A 21085-nucleotide genomic window follows, 5' to 3' on the forward strand; every position below is an offset into this window, starting at 1 on the left:
AGTATTCTGACATGTAGTAAGATTCTTAACTCACATTGCTAGCTTTTCCTTCCTTTGGTGGTTGTTTAAAACTATTTTCCTCAGATATTAATAATTTAAAATTTCTGTTACAACGATATGGTTTACTTTACAATTGCATCCTAGTCACAGCACCCAACTCCTGCGACATTTCAGTGAAAGCAGCAAACTGTCTTGTTTTTGATAGGTTTTGTAGTAAGGACTTAGCTAGGCATTTATGGAATTGCTTATCTTTTCCTCTTTTTGTACATTTATTTTTCTTTGCTTTTCTTCCCTTCAATAATACTGTCCTAAAGGAGAAAAGTCATAAAGAGTGAAAAAACAAAGAAACAGAGCTTGTGAATGAGGATTCGGGAATGAGGAGAAATTATTCTTCTTTGTTTTGGTGGTTAGAGTATTTGGTGGATGCGTAAAAGCTATGATTCTCTAGATTTATTTTAGGGGTTGCTGATAAGGTATCTATTTCCCATGCTGTGCTTCCTCGCTGAGTTACTGCAGGCCCTTACCCAGAGATCATTACATAGAGGAGGTGGAAGAATGTAATAAAACATAGTAAAAGCAACAGAAGACCAGATGTTCAAAGGTGGATATGACCCATCTATGGATTACTGATCAAATAGAGTGTATATATGTCTTATAATTGATAGGACTAACTTCATTGACTTAAAGCAAGAAAAATGCGATCCATCTTTTGATATTGGCAGGGTTACAAAGAGAATTACACAACATTTGTAAAATAGGGATGAATTTCTTAGTAATCATTTGAGACACTTTGATGTGCTCTGAGAAAAATTGTCATTTGATGATACGATTTAACATATTAACTTCTCATTTTCTTCTAGGTGCATCCAAATGAGCTAACAAATGGTGTCATAAATGCTGCATTTATGCTTCTTTTCAAAGATCTTATCAAACTTTTTGCTTGCTACAATGATGGCGTTATTAACCTACTTGGTAAGTAGACTACTGAATGATGTTTGAATAAAGACTGGATCAGATGCAAAGATTTGGATACCACAGACTTCATACATGAAAATCTAAATATACTATTCATTCCGGTCACATTTCCCTGTGTATTCTTACATCTGAGGATTCAGCTCAAGGAACAGAAAGTAATCTAGATGTTTTAGGCAGGAAGGGATTCCATACAGGGATTTTGGTGCTTACAAAATTTCAGAATGACTGAGGGAGTAGGTTCTAAGCTTTGCCTCTCAGAATAAGTCCCATAACGATAAATAACTGCTCCATTCTGCTAATAACTCCCTGTGATGCCACCCCTGAAGATGTGCAGGAAACAAGCAGCCACTGCCACCTCAGTCAGTAGAATAGTGAGAGGAGCCACTCTAGCTCCTAGGATCCTATACCTATGTAGTGATCAGTGGTTCAGAGTGTACACTAGAATCCCCAGCTTCTTAAGGTATATTCCTAGAGTAGGTTAGGAATGGATTCTTTGTAGGCCATCCCATCATTACATAAGGCCAGCCACTTCTGGATGGATGGGATTCATGTTAAGACTGATGGATTCTGTGGAGTCTGTTGTCTCATTTTGTGTGCAGTAAAAATAGAGACAGTGTTGTGTGAGATACGGTGATGGTAATTCCACAGATGGAGGTATTGGCAGAGCAATATGGGCAGAGGATAGATCCATGTATAGGATAAACCGTCTATTATGGTATAGAGAGATTACTGCTCTCCTCCCTAGGAATTCATGCTTATCCTATTACTTTGTGGATGACTCCATTCTCCCTGGAGTATGGTGCCAAGGTGGAAGCCCAGCATTGATCTCGGGTATTGGCAGACTGAAGATTTAGCAATGGCACTTTGTTCATCAGTCTATGGAGTCCTCTTATCCCCTGATTAATGAGAGTCTTTTGGTTGCCTTTGGCCTGCATTTGCATGGGATAGAAATAGTCTCATGCTCTTCATTCTTTCTGAGAGGTCCATCTACTACCTTTTGTCCAGATCTCTTGTCATTAATCTTCCCATTTTATTTTTTTAAGTCCCTGGTAAAACAGGCCAGCGGTTAGTTACTGCGCATATTTTTGTATATTTCCATATGAGTCCTCATATTTCCTTTGACATAAAGTGAAAAATCAGATAGATATACTACTTAAAGCTTGCCCTGCAGTAAAAGATTTCTTTCACTGTCAAGGTCACCCCTCTGTGGGGATATAATGATTCAGCAAACTACTTCCAACTAGTGCCAGCATGAGAAACCATCTGTAAACCAAGCTTGAGTTGTATTGTCCCTCAGTCAGCTGATCGTAGGCATGATCTGAGAGAGAAAGGGCAGTGCAGCAGAGGAGGTGCACAGGGAATATGAGCCGTGTTCACACAACCTGCATGGGATCCAGGATCTGCTTGAGGCTGACCTCTGATATACCACTTCCGTTTGATGATGGAGTATTCTTGCACTTGTCCAACTTTATGGTTTTGTATATTAGAAAACACTTGAGGTCTCATGATTACTCGATATTCTATGGTCAGAAAAAAGTCTGTAGAAGCAAGCCAAGAGCAATTTTTCCAAAAGATATTAGTTACTGTCTGAAGAAGACATGGCTCTGCTCCAAAGCACTGGAGGCTCCTAAAATTCCCAGTGGAGCCTGCCAGGGCGTTCTGCAGCATTCGGAGCTGCCGCAGACGCTTTGAGTTCCTTTAGATCTGCAGGAGCAAAGGCCCATGTGGCTCCAGTTTGGAGCTGTTGCAGAGCCTTCCCTTCATCGGGATTCTACTTCATATTTGATACTGTACTAGATATTCTGTTGAAAGCAGCACACACATGTTGTATATGCTACCTCCAAACCAAAAAAAAAACAAAACCCACAAAAACAAAAACTCAGCCAACTTTTGCCTGTAGTTTGGTTATAGGAGGTGCAAAGTGAAGCAATTTGACTTTCACAGGGAGGGGACCTTTGGACCTTCAGAAACTTCACTGAGGTAGCAGGTCCCTGAACTTTCATAGATTCTATCTCTCACCCTTTGATATGCATGTATCTTATCAAGGCACTTAGCATACTTGAAATTCTTGTCCAGTAGATACTATCAGGATAATGTCATTAAAGTGATATCCCTGGGTTTATGACAGCCAGAGAGGATGATATCCCTGAAATAAGACAGTGAGGGTGTACTGGCATCCTGCCAGATGAAACCTAACTACTTACGATGAGCTCTGTTTATTGACTGGAGATAAAAGAATTTTCTGGTTTGATAGTTGCCTGTCAGGTGTCAGGAGCTGTGCTGATTGTACACTGGTAAGGAGAACACATCTGGATCTCTGAAATAGGCGTCACCACCTGATTACGTTTGCAGTAACCTACTATTACTCTCTACCATCCATGCATCTTTTGCACAAACCAGATATGCAAGTTAACTGGGGATATGATGGAATGCTAGCCCTATAGCTTTGCAGAAATTAGGAAACAATCGTGAGGACTCTGCTAGTTTCAGAGTACTTCTGTTCCAACTATATGTTCAGGAAACTGGGGCAATAACCGCAGATAGTTTCATGCATCCACTGGGATATCATTTTCTTTTATCACCTAATCTCCATAGAGCCTCTACTCAGGATGATAGAACATAGAGTGACATTTTGAGTCCCCAGGGAGTAGCATCAGCTTAGAGTCTGTGTCCCTGAAAAGTCTGGGCACGTTTTTTTTTCCCTTGTGCACACTCTGATAACAGTCCCTTTGCAGGAGACAAGAAAAAAGAAAAAAGTTCTTTGGCTGTGTTTCTAGGACCTTCCTTAAGAATACCTGGGAGACTTATTGAAATTCAGGTTGCTAGACCCTAACCCGGAGTTTCTGATTCCGTAGGTCTGGGGAAGGGCCTGAGAATGGCATTTCTAATACGGCCTGATCAGTGCTGTTGCTGCCCATCTGGGGACTTCAGTTTGAGAGCCACTGTGTTTGAGTCCCTCCCAGATGCTCAGGCTAGCATTTTGAATCCACGCGTTTTGTATGCTCACCCAAATCGATGTTATCAATGACGTTGTAAATTCTAATGTAATATTCCTTCTTTCCTGCTCAGACCTTTAGAATTCATTCCACTTCTCTAGATTTTTATCAATTAGGACTGACAGATTCAGGAGGAAAAAAATGCAAGATGCCCCATTAAATTTGTATTCAGATCAACATGAATGACTCTTTTTGTATTAATAAACACCATGCAATATTTGGGACATGCTCATGCTAAAAATTATTTGTTATTTACCACTTAAATTTAAGTCAGTATCTTTCATTTTGTCTGGGAGTCATCCTGCCAACATAAGTCTACAAACTCTTGTACTTCTTGAAGCATGTGTGTTTTTTCCTCCTGGGTCCGACTTTGTGCTTGTCTCCCTGGGGCATGCAGGAATTGCTGGATTCTGATTTCATTCTATTGAGGCAGTTGACAAAGGGAAGGGGATAAGACGTAGAGGGATAGGGTTTGAGGAGAATTTTCATTCTCTGATGAAAGAGGTTGATTACAGGATCTCCAAGCAAGGCAGGACCAGCTTCTTCCGACTAAGCGGGAAAAGCTTTTCCCAGCAAGGATAGATTCATTTTTGTATGAATCTACCCAACTGTTTTGTTTTGTTTTCAATTTCCTTTTACAATAAAATCCCTAATTTTCACAAAGGACACCATGGTGAGGCTGGAAATTTAACTTACCCACATATGTTATAATTCAGCAACTCACAGGATTAGCCACTCATCTGACTTTCAGCTCTGACAGCCCTGTGTCTGCAAGAGATAAGGTTATTTTAGGCCAGCTTGTAGTATCACAGTCTGAACGGAACCTTGCGTCCATAATGTAAAATCCTGTGCTGTCATTTTCCTTTGTAAGCTCTTCAGGGGAATCAGAAGCAGCCCCTCCCTCACCCCACAGTTGTGTTTGCCTTGTTCCCATCATGGTGGTCTCTATCCCAGCAGCTGCTCGCTCTGATAAGCTTAATTCTGGGTGCTCATTTCAGAAAACCGTAGGTGATCATTTAAGTAATTATTTTTCTCCTGTGCAGCACAGCCTATGAGAATCTAATTTTCCAGTAGCTGCAGGTGGACATTGCTGCCATTAGAGCCAATCAGGTTGCATATCTAACCCAAGATTCCCATCTTCAACATTTTTGAGGGTCTGATTTCTACAGCCACTTCAGTTATTAAACACTGTACCTATTCAAGAAACAGAAAGTACCCTACATATTGTAAATAAAAAGAGATTTAATACAGGGAGCTAGGTACTTATGTAATTATTGGAAGCCTGCAGGAACTGGTTCTAGGTTCAGCCTCCTGAGATGACTACTGAATCTAGGGGAGTTAGTTACTACGAAGGCCACCACTTTAAGTTGTGCTCAAAGAAAGTCGCTGCTGCTACCACCCTGACTGCCTTGCAACCCTAGAAAGCAGGAGAACGGACACCTGAAGTTATAATCCAGGGATGAGGGAGTCATGCCAAGTAGCTGCAACCATAACAATTACTCCTCAAAACCCCGAAGGTGGACTGCAGACAGTGCAGTGCTGCTGAAAGATAAACTCGTAGGATTTTATCACTTGTAGGAAACAGGTGTAAAGGTACAAGACATATGGCTCTGCCTCAATTTCACCTTCTAGGCCTCCCACAGGTGTAATTCGCAGAACCCTGGCTTCTATGAGTCTAGAAAATGAAAGAATGGGGGTTGGGTGAGCCAATCCCAACATCGAATACAGGGCTGTTGGATATTTTGCCTTTACTGTGGAAAGATTCCTGCCCATAATATGCAGTTCAAAACCATATTGCCTTTATTTCAGGTGGGACAGTTTATCTGTAAACCAAATAAGATAGGTTTTCTCATTTCTCTTTTGCTAGCTGATCTTACTCTTGCTTACCACTCAGAAATGTCAGCTTTTGCTAAAGTTCCTTTCTAGCCATTTACCATTCTGCTATTTCTGTGTGTTCTTCATTGGAAAACCTATTATCTTCATTATGATGACTCCCAAATCTACTATTTTGGTTCTTACCTTTATTCTGAGCTTTAGTTTTGCATGTCTTCTTATTTGTAGACACTTAAATTTAGATATTGTGTTCTTACCTAAAACTCAGCAAGATCTAAAACTGAGCTCTTGAATTTACCCTTCCTAATCTCCTTGTTTCTGTTTATATATAATTAGACTTTCAAATCTAAAACCTCAGTTATCTTTGAGTTGCTCATCTTACTTAAACCCACACCCAGTTGGTTCATTCTCATCCTCTCTCACCAGTGGACCCTTGTTTCGTTCCCACTTCTGCTTGAAGAACATTGGATATAGGGCCTCTACAATTCATGTAACAATTAAACATGTTAAGCTATGTGATCCTCCTCTATTGTTGTCTTGAACAGCTACTTAAATATTGCTCTACTTTTTCTTCTGTTGAATTCACTGATTGATTGTAGTAAGAATGCATTTTTTCTTTTTTATTAATATAATAACCATTTGGTACATATTTTTATTTCATCTAATTTGAAAAAGATAGTCTATTGGCCACAATTAGGAGCAGAAAAGGAGGAGAATTACACCTTTTCATATTAAAGACCTGACTCTTCAAAAGTGGTAGGGGAGTATATTCTTGCCCGACAACATTCTGGTGTGAGTGGCCTTCATTCGGCGTTGACAAATGGCTCTTGTGAAATAATACTCTAGAATATAGGCACACTTAGAATCCTAAGTATTTTCAGTCAGGTATGTTTTTTACTACGTAAATGCTAGGAATTAACTTAAATATATTATGGGTTAGTTTTAATCAAGGACTTCATGACCAATTCTCTGCATCTAATGTTGGAGTCAATATTGGTGCCGGAAACCTTCACAAACATTTTATCTATCTTGAAACTCTGATGTTCAAGTTAGAAGATGCTTCCCTTCCTGACTGATATCCACGTGTACAGCCTTGGTTTGTCTTTCAGGGATGAGATTCCTTTTCATGTGGCTTCTTTCCTAGGACAGTTACTTGTGAAAGTGAATACTAACATGATGGGATTTATCAATACTTTATGTACAAAGATTTATGTTATGAATGTCAAATTTGATCATTTCAGACACTGAAAACCAACATATATCAGCTTTAATATGAAAGAAAGACAGAGGCTCATTTCTGGGTGACACATACCTTCTGTTAAAGGTGTTAATTTCTCTGGAACCTGTCCTGGTTTCTAAGGGGAGAAGGGGTCCTCTCAATTTTGCTTATGTCAGTGCATGTTGCCTTTCATCGTCATTACCATGGTTATAGAAATAGTTATGAACTTATGACCTAAAACCATGATGATTGAATCTCTTTTGTTCCTGAATCCTAAATTACCATGATAGATGCAATTTTAAAAGCATCTAAAGGAAACAGAGAAAATTTGCTTAAAATTTGAAGTATTGGTTTTAAAAGGAAATTGAGATTATTTAGTTTTCTTTTTCTTTTTGTGTTATTGCTAAAGACCCAATGCAAAGAAATAAACAGATTATAATAAAGAAAAGTAATTTAGACATTTTGAAGAATTTTTTATATGAAGATTGTATAACAAGAAAGAAAGGAAAGTATAGTTTACCAGAATAAGCCCTTATTTTCAAAAATGACTTGTTTCCTTTTAGCACCATGGTCCTATCTATAGCATTTAAAAAGAGGATAGCATGGATAAAGAAAATATCCTTGGCTTTGACCATATATTTTAAAGGCTTGCTTCCTTCTCAAATCCTAACAAGTAGGAAACAGTATGTGTTTATTTTCTCAATCCCTTTGCTTCCCTTGAATAGCCTGCAGGGGTGGTCCATGCTAAAAGTAAAATTACGAAAAGACTGTCAACAGAAGGTAATGAGTAGCTACCCTTAATAATTAGTTCTTTGTGTAATTATATATTATTAAAACCTTTCTTGAGAAAATTAAAAATACTTTGAGGTAGTAAAATTACATGCTGAATGAAATCAAGAACTTTAAAGTGTGAGAGAATATAAAAATAGCATGTGTTTAACATTGTGCAGATATAAAATAATGATGATACCGAGCCATTGGTTATGATCTAGAGTTGCCTGGGAGCTGTTGTAGACAATGACCTACCATGTCTTCATATGCAGTGTCAGTAATTATGGACTGAAAGACTGGCGGGCAAAAACACTGATAAAGTGCTCGTTTTCTTCAAAGCAGTGTGGAGAAAACACACTGTCATGCTGCAGTTGTAATGGAGCGATAGTACCGTAATTACCGTGATGTCCAATCTTGGGAGTACAGAAAAGAACAGCAAATGCCTCTGTTTTTTCTGTCTAGAAAGCTACAGGTTGAGAAAGGGGACATGATTATAGAGTCATAAAGAGTTTGGTAAACCATATGTTTTTCACAAAACTTCACAATCTTATAACTAAAACATACATTATACCAGGGGTGGGCAAACTTTTTGACTCGAGGGCCACAATGGGTTCTTAAACTGGACCGGAGGGCTGGAACAAAAGCATGGATGGAGTGTTTGTGTGAACTAATATAAATTCAAAGTAAACATCATTACATAAAAGGGTACGGTCTTTTTTTTTTTTTAGTTTTATTCATTTCAAACAGGCCGGATCCGGCCCACGGGCCGTAGTTTGCCCACGGCTGCATTATACTGTTTGAAAGAAATAATTTATAACCAATAAAGGAAGAATCAATTTATACGGAGTGTAGACATCTTAGAGAATTCTTTAATTCATGGAAGTTTATATGTTATTGCTTTATGATATGTAAATTATTGGTTAAGGGTGAGCTTAGTATGGAAATAAGGATGCAGTTCAATGCAGTCATTCATTACTTTTGAGATTGTTATCACAAAGAATTTAAAGCTGTTTTCCAAAACAGAAAGCTGGTTGGTATGGATCATGAATTTAACTGTTGTGATAATTCACATGTTACTGTATTTTCATTATTTCCATTGTTTCCTGTGAGACACTGTAGAACAAGCACCCTTTTTAAATCACCGAGCTCCCCTTGTTTTAGGTGCATTAATACCTCTTACAGATTTTAGTGCCATGTTGATTCAAACATTAATTTCAATTTTAAGTAATGGTATTTATATACACTTATAATAAAATGTAATATAATACTCTTTAAAAATGCTTGTCTATCTGTTCTAGAAAAGTTTTTTGAAATGAAGAAAGGACAATGTAAAGATGCTCTAGAAATTTACAAACGATTTCTAACTAGAATGACGCGCGTGTCTGAATTTCTCAAAGTTGCAGAGGTAAGTAATATAAAGCTTTGTTGGTTATATAATTGTAAAATATTAGCTCATGTATCTGGAGTAAATCATAACATTTATAATCTAGCCAAACACTGCCACAGATAACAGAGCGTTAGGGTTGGAAGCGACCTTAGAAGTCATCTATCCAACTTTTCACTCAGACCTGTACACTGCACGCCTGTATCCCAGTCAGATGACCATTGTCTTAAATAAAGGTTTCATGGATATGAGCTCACTTACTGCTTTGTAAGGTAGTCCGTTCCTCCATTTCCCTTAATGCTATCTTTGATCGTAAGAAAGTGCTTCCTTTTTATTGAACCCTAGAGAAAAATCCTCAGAAAAGTCCATCCGTTGTTCTTTGTGTGTGAATATAGATCATAACATCTGACCTTTCTTGCCATGTCAGTGATTTAAACACAATGAAAAATAAAACAAAGTATAATTAATTTTATACAGTTTATAGTTTCTTAAGGACTTTTAAAAACATTTAATCAAAATAACTTTGTATAGTTGATGTTTCTGAGGTTCTCTGTAAGTTGGTCTTTCATCTTACAAGATCCAGTTATTGGTTCATACTGATATCAGAAATTATAACATTGTTATCCTTTAGCAAGATGGGTTTTTATCTTACATGTCAACTAACTGATTGCTAGGACTGACAGGAGCGCTGTGTGCAAAGGTTCTGAAACCCAGTGGCAAAGCACACAAGTCCGTGAACATGGGCCGTTCATGCCATGCTTTTGTAATTTTTACCACTTTGAGAATATAGCACAGAACACGCATTTTATATACACAGTTTCAAAAGCACTCTAGTCCATGTGTTATATTTCAAGTCTCACTTATCACAGAAGTAATAATTGTCAAATTCAAATTATGAGACCAAAATAATATTGCAAAATGCTGTCTCTTCAGCTTTGATCCTTACACCTTGTAATCAGAATAAAAATATTTTGTATATAACATGAGAAACAAAAGGTAAAGATTAGATTAAATAAATTACATATACCTGAAAGCATGTTTATGTGTATTTCCTCATGGGTTTATTGATGTCAATGGTCTTTAAGAAAGGATAGAATTGCTTGACACTTTTGCTTTTGCTGCTGCACAGGTTTTATGTTTTGTATTTCATATGATTTTCTCATGATTTAACCATAATTATCAATATAATCTAGTAAATTTACCTAATTTCTTTCTGTGAAAATACAATTTCGCCTAAGTACCCAGAGCAGGAGATTATTTCATTTTTCTGCTAATTCCTGGTGCATATGCTTCCAGTGTTCCCATTTGTTACTGTTTATCTATACTAATAAGAGGGTAATATGCTAATTAGACTGGATAGACCAGACATCTTCTGGACGTCCTTCTGGACGTCCTTCCAGACAAAGCCACAGTGGCTGCGAGGGCCGAGGAAGGTGATGGGGGTGGCGCCTTACCCTGATTGGCCCAGTCGCCTCCCGCAGAGGGAGGCCAGACTGCCGCTGAGGCCTGCTCCCTGTGAGGAGCGGGTCTAGGGCAGGCCTGGCTGAGGGACCCTCCCCAAGTGCACGAATTTTTGTGCACTGGGCCTCTTGTATCAGATAAGGAACTGGACACATGGCCTTCTGGAGTATACACTTATCTCATCAGCTTCATACAGCTCAGCTCAAGGTTTCCATGAGAAGAGGGTACTTACTTATCAATTCCTTCTGTTTTTACATGTAAAAGTTTTTGTGTCTATCGACATTAGCACAGGCTCAGTTCAGGCTGTTGTGTATGACAGTTACAGAAACCAGACATCACTCTGAGAGCCTGTCTTTAAATAAGTGAATAATAAATATTTTACTTTTATTTGAACATTATGATTGTTTTATAGAATGGATACTAATTTACAAAATTATTTTTAATAGAATGAACATTAAACCACAGTCGATAAAACCTAGCCATTTGTACTTTCTTTCACATTTAAATATTGTTCATGATTTCAATGCTAATTGTTGATTATCAGTGTTTAATGGTATGCTTATGATTGCTTAATACTGAAATATTTTGACGAGTGTACATAGCTTTCTTTCCCACTTAGTACTCATATGGTGTATCTACTTATAGATTCATATTCAATAGCTGTCCTGTGGTTAGTGCCATTTGCCTAATACAGAAGACTTCCAGAATGTCATTTAAAAAATACAACTATATTGAGTATTTGGCAAATGTTACCACTGAGTTGTTCATCATGTTAAAAGAAATGTAGAGTAGTAGACTAATTTCTATGGAAATAATCAAATTTCTCAGAGGAATTGCTCGAAGTGCAGAAAACACCATGTTTTGTTCTCTCATACAGTCAGCCCTTGGTTTCTGCAGGGGATTGATTCCAGGTCCCCTGCGGATGCCAAAATCCACAGATGCTCAAGTCCCCACATATAAAATAGCATTGTATTTGCATATAAGCTACACACATCCGCTCATATACTTTAAATCATCTCTAGGTCACTTATAATATCTAATACAATGTAAATGCTTTGTAAATAGTTGTGATATTATATTGTTCAGGGAATAATGGCAAGAAAAAAGTGTTTGTATATGCTCAAGTATAGATACCACAGTCATAAGTCTAACTATTTTGTACACGCCACCAACACCATAGCATTTTTCCTCAGATACTTTTGGTCTATGAACCCATGGATGTGGAACCCATGGATACAGATGGTTAACTGTACTGAAGATTCCTAAAGCAGACAACTGAAAAATGGTTGTTTCACATGTAACAGGAATTTCTGCTAAACACTTCCCTTTTATAGAACCAAGTTATTCTTAGTTTTCTAGTCCAAGGTAAATACCAAGTCGTAGGAGTATGTCTTCCAGAATATTTGCAGACAGAAAGTAATAAGATTTCTGTAGTACAATCACACTTCACCTCAATCTTCCAAGGTCAGGACAGTAAAAGTAGCAATGTTAAGGACAGATTTCTAAGTTGTGTCTTTAACAGAATTATTCATTTCATAGGAACACATCATCTTTTGGCAAAGTGATTCCATAATACTTTGATTTCAAAAACACTGACTTCATTCATATTAACACTTTAATGGCTCATCTAAATAGTATTAAATATGGAAATAAAGGGGATGAAGTTGCCTTAGTTCATAATTTCCATAATTCATAATAACATAAGTGAGTTTAGGGAGGCATCAGTGGCTTCTCTAAAGCCAGAGTCTAGTCATTCTCAGTTAAAAATATGTATTTCAGGGTGGAATCTCCAGCTTAAGCTGATCTAGAGGGATGAGGGCCAGTGCCCTGTAAACGAGTGGTGCTCCACAGTAGGCAATTTTGCTTTCCCTTCCTTCCCAGGGGACAATGTCTGGAGACATTTTTATTATTACAACCAAGTAGGCAGCAATACAATAATAGCAGGGACTTTAGAGCCCCACTTACATTTATGTATAAACAGAGGAAGATGGGGAGGCCTACTGACATCCAATGGGGAGAGACCAATGATACTGCTAATATCCTACAGTGCACAAGACAACCCCCAACAAAGCAAATTGTGAGCTCATCCCAAAATGTGAGTAGTGCCCAAGCTAATTTAGGCATAGAAAAGGCAGAGGAAAGAAGTGAGCTCAGCACTTGACACTCAAGTGGATTTTCCAATCTCCTATTTGCCTTATTGTCTTTGTAGGAACATTTATGCTTCATGTATTTGCTTCTACATTCCATTAGCATAATCAAGGCCCTTCATTTCTCAAAGAGAGACTTTGGTTTAACTCACTTTGTTTCTTTGGGAGTCGATTCTATCATTTATATAAAATGAGATCATTGAAGTTATAATTTGCATTTTTTGCCAACTTTTTATTTTGAATAATCTTCAAATCTGTACAAGAGTTATAAAGTAGTATTGGTAAGCACCTATTACTCTCTTCATTGATTTAGCTTTATTGATATATTTCTATATTTGCACACTTATGTGCTCTTTCTTTGTACTTCTTTTTCCCTCATTTCCTTCCCCAACTACTAATAAAAATTCCTGTATGCTTCTACCTAGTAATTCCACTTCTACAAATGTATTCTACAGGTGAGTCCACACAGGTGCAAAATATTGTGTGCAGCATTGCTTGCAATGGCAGGAGATTGGAATCAACTTCAATGCCTGTTAATAGATGACTTCTTAAGTAAATTACAGGACAACGTAGCTGTTTAAAAAAATTAGGGAACTCTGTGTATTAATTTAGATATAGAGCTAAGGTAAATTATTAAATGAAAAATATAAGCTCAGTGTATATAACACAATGTTATTGTATAATGATGGGGGATATAAATATTTATATAGTTCACGTTTCTTTGGATATACATAAAGAAATTCTAGAAGGGTACATAAGAAACTAACAAAATGGTTCTCGCTGGGAATGGATTGAAAGTACATCCTAAGTGTACATTCTGTTGCTTTTGGATGGAATGTTTTATAAAAATCTGTTAAGTTCATCTGATATAACATGTCCTCTAAGGCTGATGTTTCTTTATTGTTCTGTCTGAATGACCTATTCATTGATATAAGTGGGGTATTAAGGTCCCTATTATTATTGTATTGCTGTCTACTTCTCCCTTTTACCTTTTAATGTTTGCCTTACATAAATTTAAGTGCTCTTATGTTAGGTGAATAAATATTTACAAATATTATATCCTCTTGTTAGATAGACTTTTTTATCATGATATAACGCCCTTCTTTTTCTATTACAGTCTTTGCTTTAAAGTTTGTCTAGTATAAGTATAGCTACTCCTGCTTTCTTTTGGTTTCCATTTGTGAGGAATATCTTTTTCCATCCCTTCACTTTGAATCTGTGTGTGTCTTTACATCTAAAGTGTGTCTCTTGCCTTGGCCGGTATGACTCAGTTGGATTATAATTCCGTACACTGAAAGGTGGTAGATTGGATTCCCAGTCAGGGCACATACCCAGGTTGCAGGTTTGATCTCCGGTTGGGGTGCATGCAGGAGGCAGCTAAATGATGTTTCACTCTCACATTGATGTCCTTCTTCTCTCTCTAAAAAAAAGTAAAAGCATGTCTTTGGGTGAGAATTAAAAACCAAAATAAGAATTACTTTAAAAATAAATCCAGTATAATAAAAGCCTAATATGCAAATCAACTGAATGGTGGAATGGGTGGTCACTATGACGCGCACTGACCACCAGGGGACAAACGCTCAATAAGGAGCTGCCACCAGCCCACAGGCCCCAGGCCAGCCAAGGCGGGTGCCAGCAGGAGTCCCCCAATCGCCCCACTGGTCGCCTCACATATTGGCCCTGATCACCAGTCAGGCCTAGGGACCCTACCCATGCACAAATTTCGTGCACTGGGCCTCTAGTAAGTAAGTAAATAAATAAATATAAAGCGTGTCTCTTGTAGTCAGCATATGTATTTTGTTTATCCATTCTGTGTATTTTGATTGGAGAATTTAGTCCATTTACATATAAAGTAATTAATTGTTCATAGGTTTGAGATTATTGCCATATTTAAATGTTTTCTAGCTGTGTTCATACTTCTCTCTTCCTTTCTTCTCTTGTTCTCTTTCTCTGTGCTTTGCTGACTTTCTTTAGTGGTATGGTTAGATTTCTTTATCTTTTATGTATTTACTATAGATTCTTGTTTTGTGGTTACCATGAGGCTTACATATACGAGTAACAACTTGTATCTATAACAGTCTATTTTAAATTGATAACAATGTTATAAACATTCCATCCAAAAGCAATAGGAAACACATTCTTCTCAACTACATATGCGACATTTTACAAGATAAAGCACATGTTAGGACACAAAACGAGTTTTAATAAATTTAAGAGGATTGAAATCATATCAAGCATATTTTCTGACCACAGTGGTATGAAACTGGAAATAAATTACATGAAGAAAACTGGAAAATTCACAAATAGGTAGGGATTAAACATTTTACTGACAACCAGTGGGTCAAAAAAGAAGTCAAAAGAGAATCAAAAAGACCTTGAGACAAGAGAAAATGAAAATGTAACATACAAGAATTTATGGGATACAGAAAAGGCAGTGCATAGTGATAAATGCCTACTTCAAGAAATGAGAAACGTCTCAAACAATCTAACTTTACACCTTAAGGAACTAAAAAAAAGTAAAACAAAGCCTAAAGCTAGAAGGAAGAAAATAACAAAGATTCAAGCAGAAATAAGTGAAGTAGAGACTTAAAAGATAATAGAAAAGATCAGTTGAGACTAAAAGCTCAATATTTGAAAACATAAAATTGACAAAATGTTAGCTAGACTCGCCGAGAGAAAAAAAGAGAAGGGACTTAACTAAGTAAACAGACATGAAAGAGATGTTATAACTGATACTACAGCAATACCAAGGTCCATAGGAGAGTATTATGAACAATTATACGCCAGTAAATAGGACATCCTAGGAGAAATAAATAACTAGAAATATACAACCTACCAAGACTGAATTATATTCTGAAATAGAACATCTGACCAAATTTACTACTAACAAGAATATTGAATCAGTAATCAAAAACTTCCCAACAAACAAAATTTATATCATATTCAGTGGTGAAAAGCTGAAAGGTTTTTTTTCTAAGATTAGGGATGAGACAAGGATTGGTGAGGATTAACAAAACAAACAAAAACCTCATACAACTCAATAGCAAAAAAGCAAATAGTTCAATTAAAAATAGAAGATCTGAATAGACATTTTTCCAAAAAAAAAAAAGACATACTGATGGCCAACAGGTACATAAAATGATGCTCAACATCATTAATTATTAGGAAATGCAAATCAAATCCACAATGAGATATCACCTCACACATGTTAGTTAGAATGGCTGTTTTTTAAAAAGACAAGAAATAACAAGTATTGGCAAGGATGTGGAAAAAAGGGAACCCTGTGCACTGTTACTAGGAATGTAAATTGGTGCAACCAGCATAGAAAAAAATATGCAGATTCTTCAAAAAAATTAAAAATAGAACTGCAGTTGATTGGAGCATTGTCCCATATGCCAAAAGGTCGTGGATTTGATTCCTAGTCAGGGCACATACCTAGGTTGCAGGTTCGGTCTGGTTAAGGCAAGTAAGAGATTTCTTTCTCTTTCTCTCTCTCTCTCTCTCTCTCTCTCTCTCTCTCTCTCTCTCTCTTTCATCAGAAAGGCAGATTTAAAAAAAATAGAACTGTATAATCTGAAAATTCCACACATGGATATTTATCCAAAGTAAATGAAAACTCTAATTACAAAATATATGCACCCCATGTTCATTGCACCATTATTTATATTGGTCAAAATATGGAAATAACCCTAGTGTCCATCAATAGATGAATGGATAAAGAAAATGTTACAAACACACACACACACACACACACACACACACACACACACACTGCACTGTTATTCAGCCATAAAAGAAAATGAAATCTTGCCACTGATAACATCAGGGATGGATCTTGAGGGCATTGTGCAAAGTGAAATAAGTCAGAGAAAGCAAAAACCATATGATCACTCTTATATGTAGAATCTAAAAAATAAATAAATAAGAGAAATCTAAGCTCATGGGTACAGAGAACCTGAACTGTTTGTTTGTTTTTGGTTGGGGAAGGGTTTGTTTAAATTTAAAATTTTTTAACTAAATTATTTTTTAAAAAATAAACATTTTCTGTACAAAGGACTTACTGGGCATAATTAACTATTTAAATTTAGTCTATGCAATTTTTTAAGATTTTTTAGCTGCTGTTAAATATGGAGGAAACCTTAAATTTTACACTTCAATTTCTTAAGTTCTGTTTTTGGATTTTAACATAATTCTTTATACTTGTTATATCTAACTATATTAATGAAATCATTGCTATATTATATTGAGTGGAAAACTACACAAAGAGCATATGCTCCAAGTAAGATTAACATACATAACAATTCTATACCATGTTTGACATATAGTTTTAGCTAATTATGTGGTGCTTTTCAATTAAATTCAGAGAAATTAATTTTTTAAATTCCCATTAAGTTACTTTTTATTTTCTTAATCTACAGCAAGTTGGCATTGATAAAGGTGATATTCCTGACCTCACACAGGTAAGTGATTCTCTGAGTGGAAGATTCAGTGTACATGAAATTATTCTGTAGTTTTTCATAAAAGGTCTTACCTAGATCATTGATAAAGTCTTGTAAGTATTTAAAGTATTTAATGGATTTTAAATTTAGGCCAATGGACTTTCTTGGAAATTATTCTAGCTTATTTTTTCTAGCTATTAAATATTTTTCTAGAGCTAATATGAAGATTTTCCTGCCCTTATAAACATAGTTTCTTCTTTAAAGGCAACTGAATTTACTTACTGAGGTCATATTTTCATTCTTGAACTTGAATCAAAAGGGAGCCTTGAATAATGTTTAAAAAAAATTTATCTATGAAAAGATATTTGTAGGCATGATAATCAGGACTTTTGAATTTTTCTTCCTGCTTGTTCTTCTAGATTTCAGCATGCCTCAGGTACGAGGAAGGGGCATGAATGGGCAAACTCTGATATAGTTCTACCATGCTGATTTTTGTCTTTATTTGTAAAATAGTCCAAATAAATAATGCATGTTAACCTACAAAGTTGGATATGAAAATACTCAGCTCAATAAATAGCTTTTAGAAATGATAAATCATCTTTATTCAACTCTATAGACAGCTCACTGTAGAATAAAAGAAAAACTGGATGTATTGTTAGAAGTGCTCTCAGTTAATAAGAAAATAAATCCTCCTTTGTCTTACTTAGTTAGGGCAGAGCCTAAAGGAAGACAAGGAAAGGTTTAAAGGAATACTTAATACTGTTTTGTTTTTAAAATTATAGAATTATAGTAAATCATCAAAAGAAGGAATCACATACTTGCATTTAATTTTTACTGATACTATAAAATTTATAATTTATATAACTCTCTAGAGTTTAGAGACATAATCTTTTTTAAATATATTTTTATTGCTTTCAGAGAGGAAGGGAGAAGGAGAGATAGAAAAATCAATGATGAGAGAGAATCATTGATTGGCTGCCTCCTGCATGCCCCCTACTGGGGATCGAGCCCACAACCTGGGCATGTGCCCTTGACTGGAATCAAACCCAGGACCCTTCAGTTCACAGGCTGATACTATATCCACTGAGCCAAACGGGCTATGGCGACATATTTTATATAATGTTGTGTGCTATCACAATTTGGTGAACAGAGATAAAATTCTTAAGATAAAATCTTGCCCTGGGCCAAATAAAAAGATATTCTTTGGTAGAGATCCATTAGACTCTGGTATTTCATATCCTCTACTTTTGTTATGACCTTAAGAGCCACATAAACTTCACTATTAATGTTTAATTTATAAATCACCTCCTCATTAAAAAATTTTTATAGTTCATTTCTCCAGTATATATTTACATCTCAGTGCAAGAGTATTGTGTGCTTCTGAAATTTCTTAAGCTACCTAATTGTGATTTCTGTTGGGATTATAAGTAACAGAGCTAAACACATTCCCTAATTCTTATTTAGAGCCCTTTCCATGAGTCCAAAGGAGGCTTCTAATTGAACTGGGGATTTAGACCCACTGGGACAGGAGAGTGAAGTCCAAACTGGAATGTGAGCTGCTCTAGGGTTAATCCTTTAAACAGTGTTAGACCAGAATTAATCTGCAGATGGGTCAGAAATGCTACTTTTTGTGGGTTCAGTTTAGCTCCTTTGAGATGAGGTTCTGTTCTCTGCCAGACCTCTCTGTGGCCACCATGGCACTCAATCTAGCCATGACAATAAATAAAAACACCAGATATGGAAGAAGGTTAGAGAGGAGATGGAGACCAGAAGGGTTACCTATTGACTGGGAGAAGGAGTAAGCTGCTTAGTAACTCAAAAAAAAAGGATTAGAATTCCTCTTGCTGCAAGATGGAACAGAGGAATTTAATGGCTATCCTTTAGGTTAGAAATTGCATAATAACTATGATTGTGGACATCTGTAGCCCTTTTTTAAATTGTGCATCTAATGTCATCATAAGTGCATTTAAATGATTTATGTGTTTCAATGACATTTCTTTTAAAAACATTTAAAAGTTTGTTGTGAGTAAGAAGTGAATATGATATCAGAACTGATATATTTCTCAGCACAGATCTAATGATCAAAAATTTGAATGGTCTTTGGGTTGCTTTTTTTTCCATTTGTGTTTTTTTTAATTGAATTTATTGGGGTGACATTGGTTAATAAAATTATATAGGTGTCCGGTGTACAATTCTGTAATTCCTCATCTGTATGTTGTATGGTGTGTTCACCACCCCAAGTCATTTATCCCCCCTTTACCCTCTTCTATGTCCCCTCCAACCGCCTTTTCCTTCTGGTAATCACCATGCTGTTATCTGTGTCTATGAGTCTGGAGTTTTTTTGGCTTACTCAGCTCACCTTTTTCACCCAGCCCCCATCCCTCTCCCCTTAATGATGCTTTATAATCTAAAGCCTCTGAATTTTAGATGGATGTTTCCTTTTTTATTCTAGACTCAAAATTATTTATGAATTTGTTCCAAGAAAAGGATTTTCAAAATAGTATTTCCTGTTTGGGGTGTGTGTGTGTGTGTGTGTGTGTGTGTGCACATTCCAAATTTAAATTATCTCCATTTATGAAAAACATTTTAGGATTTGATGGCAGGAATTCTGGTTGATCTGAAAACTACTGGTAAAGAAAAGTCTCCTTTTAAAGACTGTACCATTGATGAATCGGTAACCGTAATAAATTGCTGTTATCTATTGGCTTTCACAGGCTGACTTATTCTGGGGTTGGTGTTTCCATCTAATTGGTCTATTGACTTTGGCATTTTAAAAATAAGTAACTGATTATACTTTGTTAATCTTAAATTTCTTTACAATAGCAGAGGCATTCTCAGAGTTTTGCTCCTTGGAAATTTTAGTTTTGGTTTATTGCCTACTATACGCCAGGATATGCTCAGCACCATAGATGCAGTTGAGAAGAAGGCCGGTATTCCTGCATTCCTGAACATTACTATCAAACAGGTTTTTTCTGTCTGAATACATTTGAAAACTTTATTTCTGTTAGATTTCACAGTACTTACAAGTAATATAAATGATGAAGCATTTTAAACCTCTAAGATAAAATGCTCCAAACTTAATTTTATTTGCAACATATTGCAAAATAACTCCTCTTAAAGACAAAAGTCAATTTTGTAGTCTGTGTTCTTGATCAGATTTCCATTATGGCTATTGTGACTATTAATTTGTTTTTTAAAAATTCTTCCTAAAATTGCTAAGAAACTTTGCAAAAAAAAAAAAAAAGAAATTGCAAACTATGTTTCTGGTTTTGATTTTTGTTGTTTAGCTACCGAAGAAATGTAATAGGAGAATATACTACCTCTTTTTATGTTATCCTATATTGTTCTCTATTCTGTGTCTGTAAGTAGCATTTGTTGTTGTTTTTAACAGGTTTAGCACAGAATCACATTTCCTTTACATTGTACTTACCATAGAGGACCTGAGTCTTCTAAATGGAGAATGAGTCTATCACTTGACACATTTTTTCCTTACTGTGACCCCAATTTAAAAAAAAGGAAGTATGCCTCCTGGGTTCCAGTATGCCTCTGAGTTCCATTATTATGAAAATTATAATTTTTATTATGATAATTTTAAAGTTACCAGGTATGGATGCATCTAAAAATTATGAAGCCATTAGTATTTTATTCCCTTTAAGGTTACAATGTACATTTTGTTTACTAAATTAGCACAACTTTATAGTTGACTATTTCTTCTATACAGCAAAATTTCCTTTATTTTTAAAAACTTCTTTTTATATATTCAGAGGCATACTTCTTACCATAGTTTACTGGAATTTGTTGAGTAAGTCCACTTTCACCTGAATTATATTTTAAACTTTTAATTTTTATAATTTTCTAGA

At 36.0% G+C, this 21085-nt stretch overlaps 1 protein-coding gene across 1 annotated transcript in view; it reads left to right on the forward strand.

The window, feature by feature from the left end:
- SNAP91 (synaptosome associated protein 91) overlaps nt 1-21085 on the forward strand; it is a 119934-nt gene that overhangs the window by 42232 nt on the left and 56617 nt on the right. The window contains exons 6-8 of the mRNA XM_023755177.1: nt 861-972; nt 9093-9199; nt 17205-17246. Coding sequence (XP_023610945.1) covers nt 861-972; nt 9093-9199; nt 17205-17246 — 261 coding nt within the window. The remainder of the gene's footprint in view (nt 1-860; nt 973-9092; nt 9200-17204; nt 17247-21085) is intronic.

This window comes from Myotis lucifugus, unplaced genomic scaffold, assembly GCF_000147115.1.
Source record: "Myotis lucifugus unplaced genomic scaffold, Myoluc2.0 scaffold_71, whole genome shotgun sequence".
NCBI lineage: Eukaryota > Metazoa > Chordata > Mammalia > Chiroptera > Vespertilionidae > Myotis > Myotis lucifugus.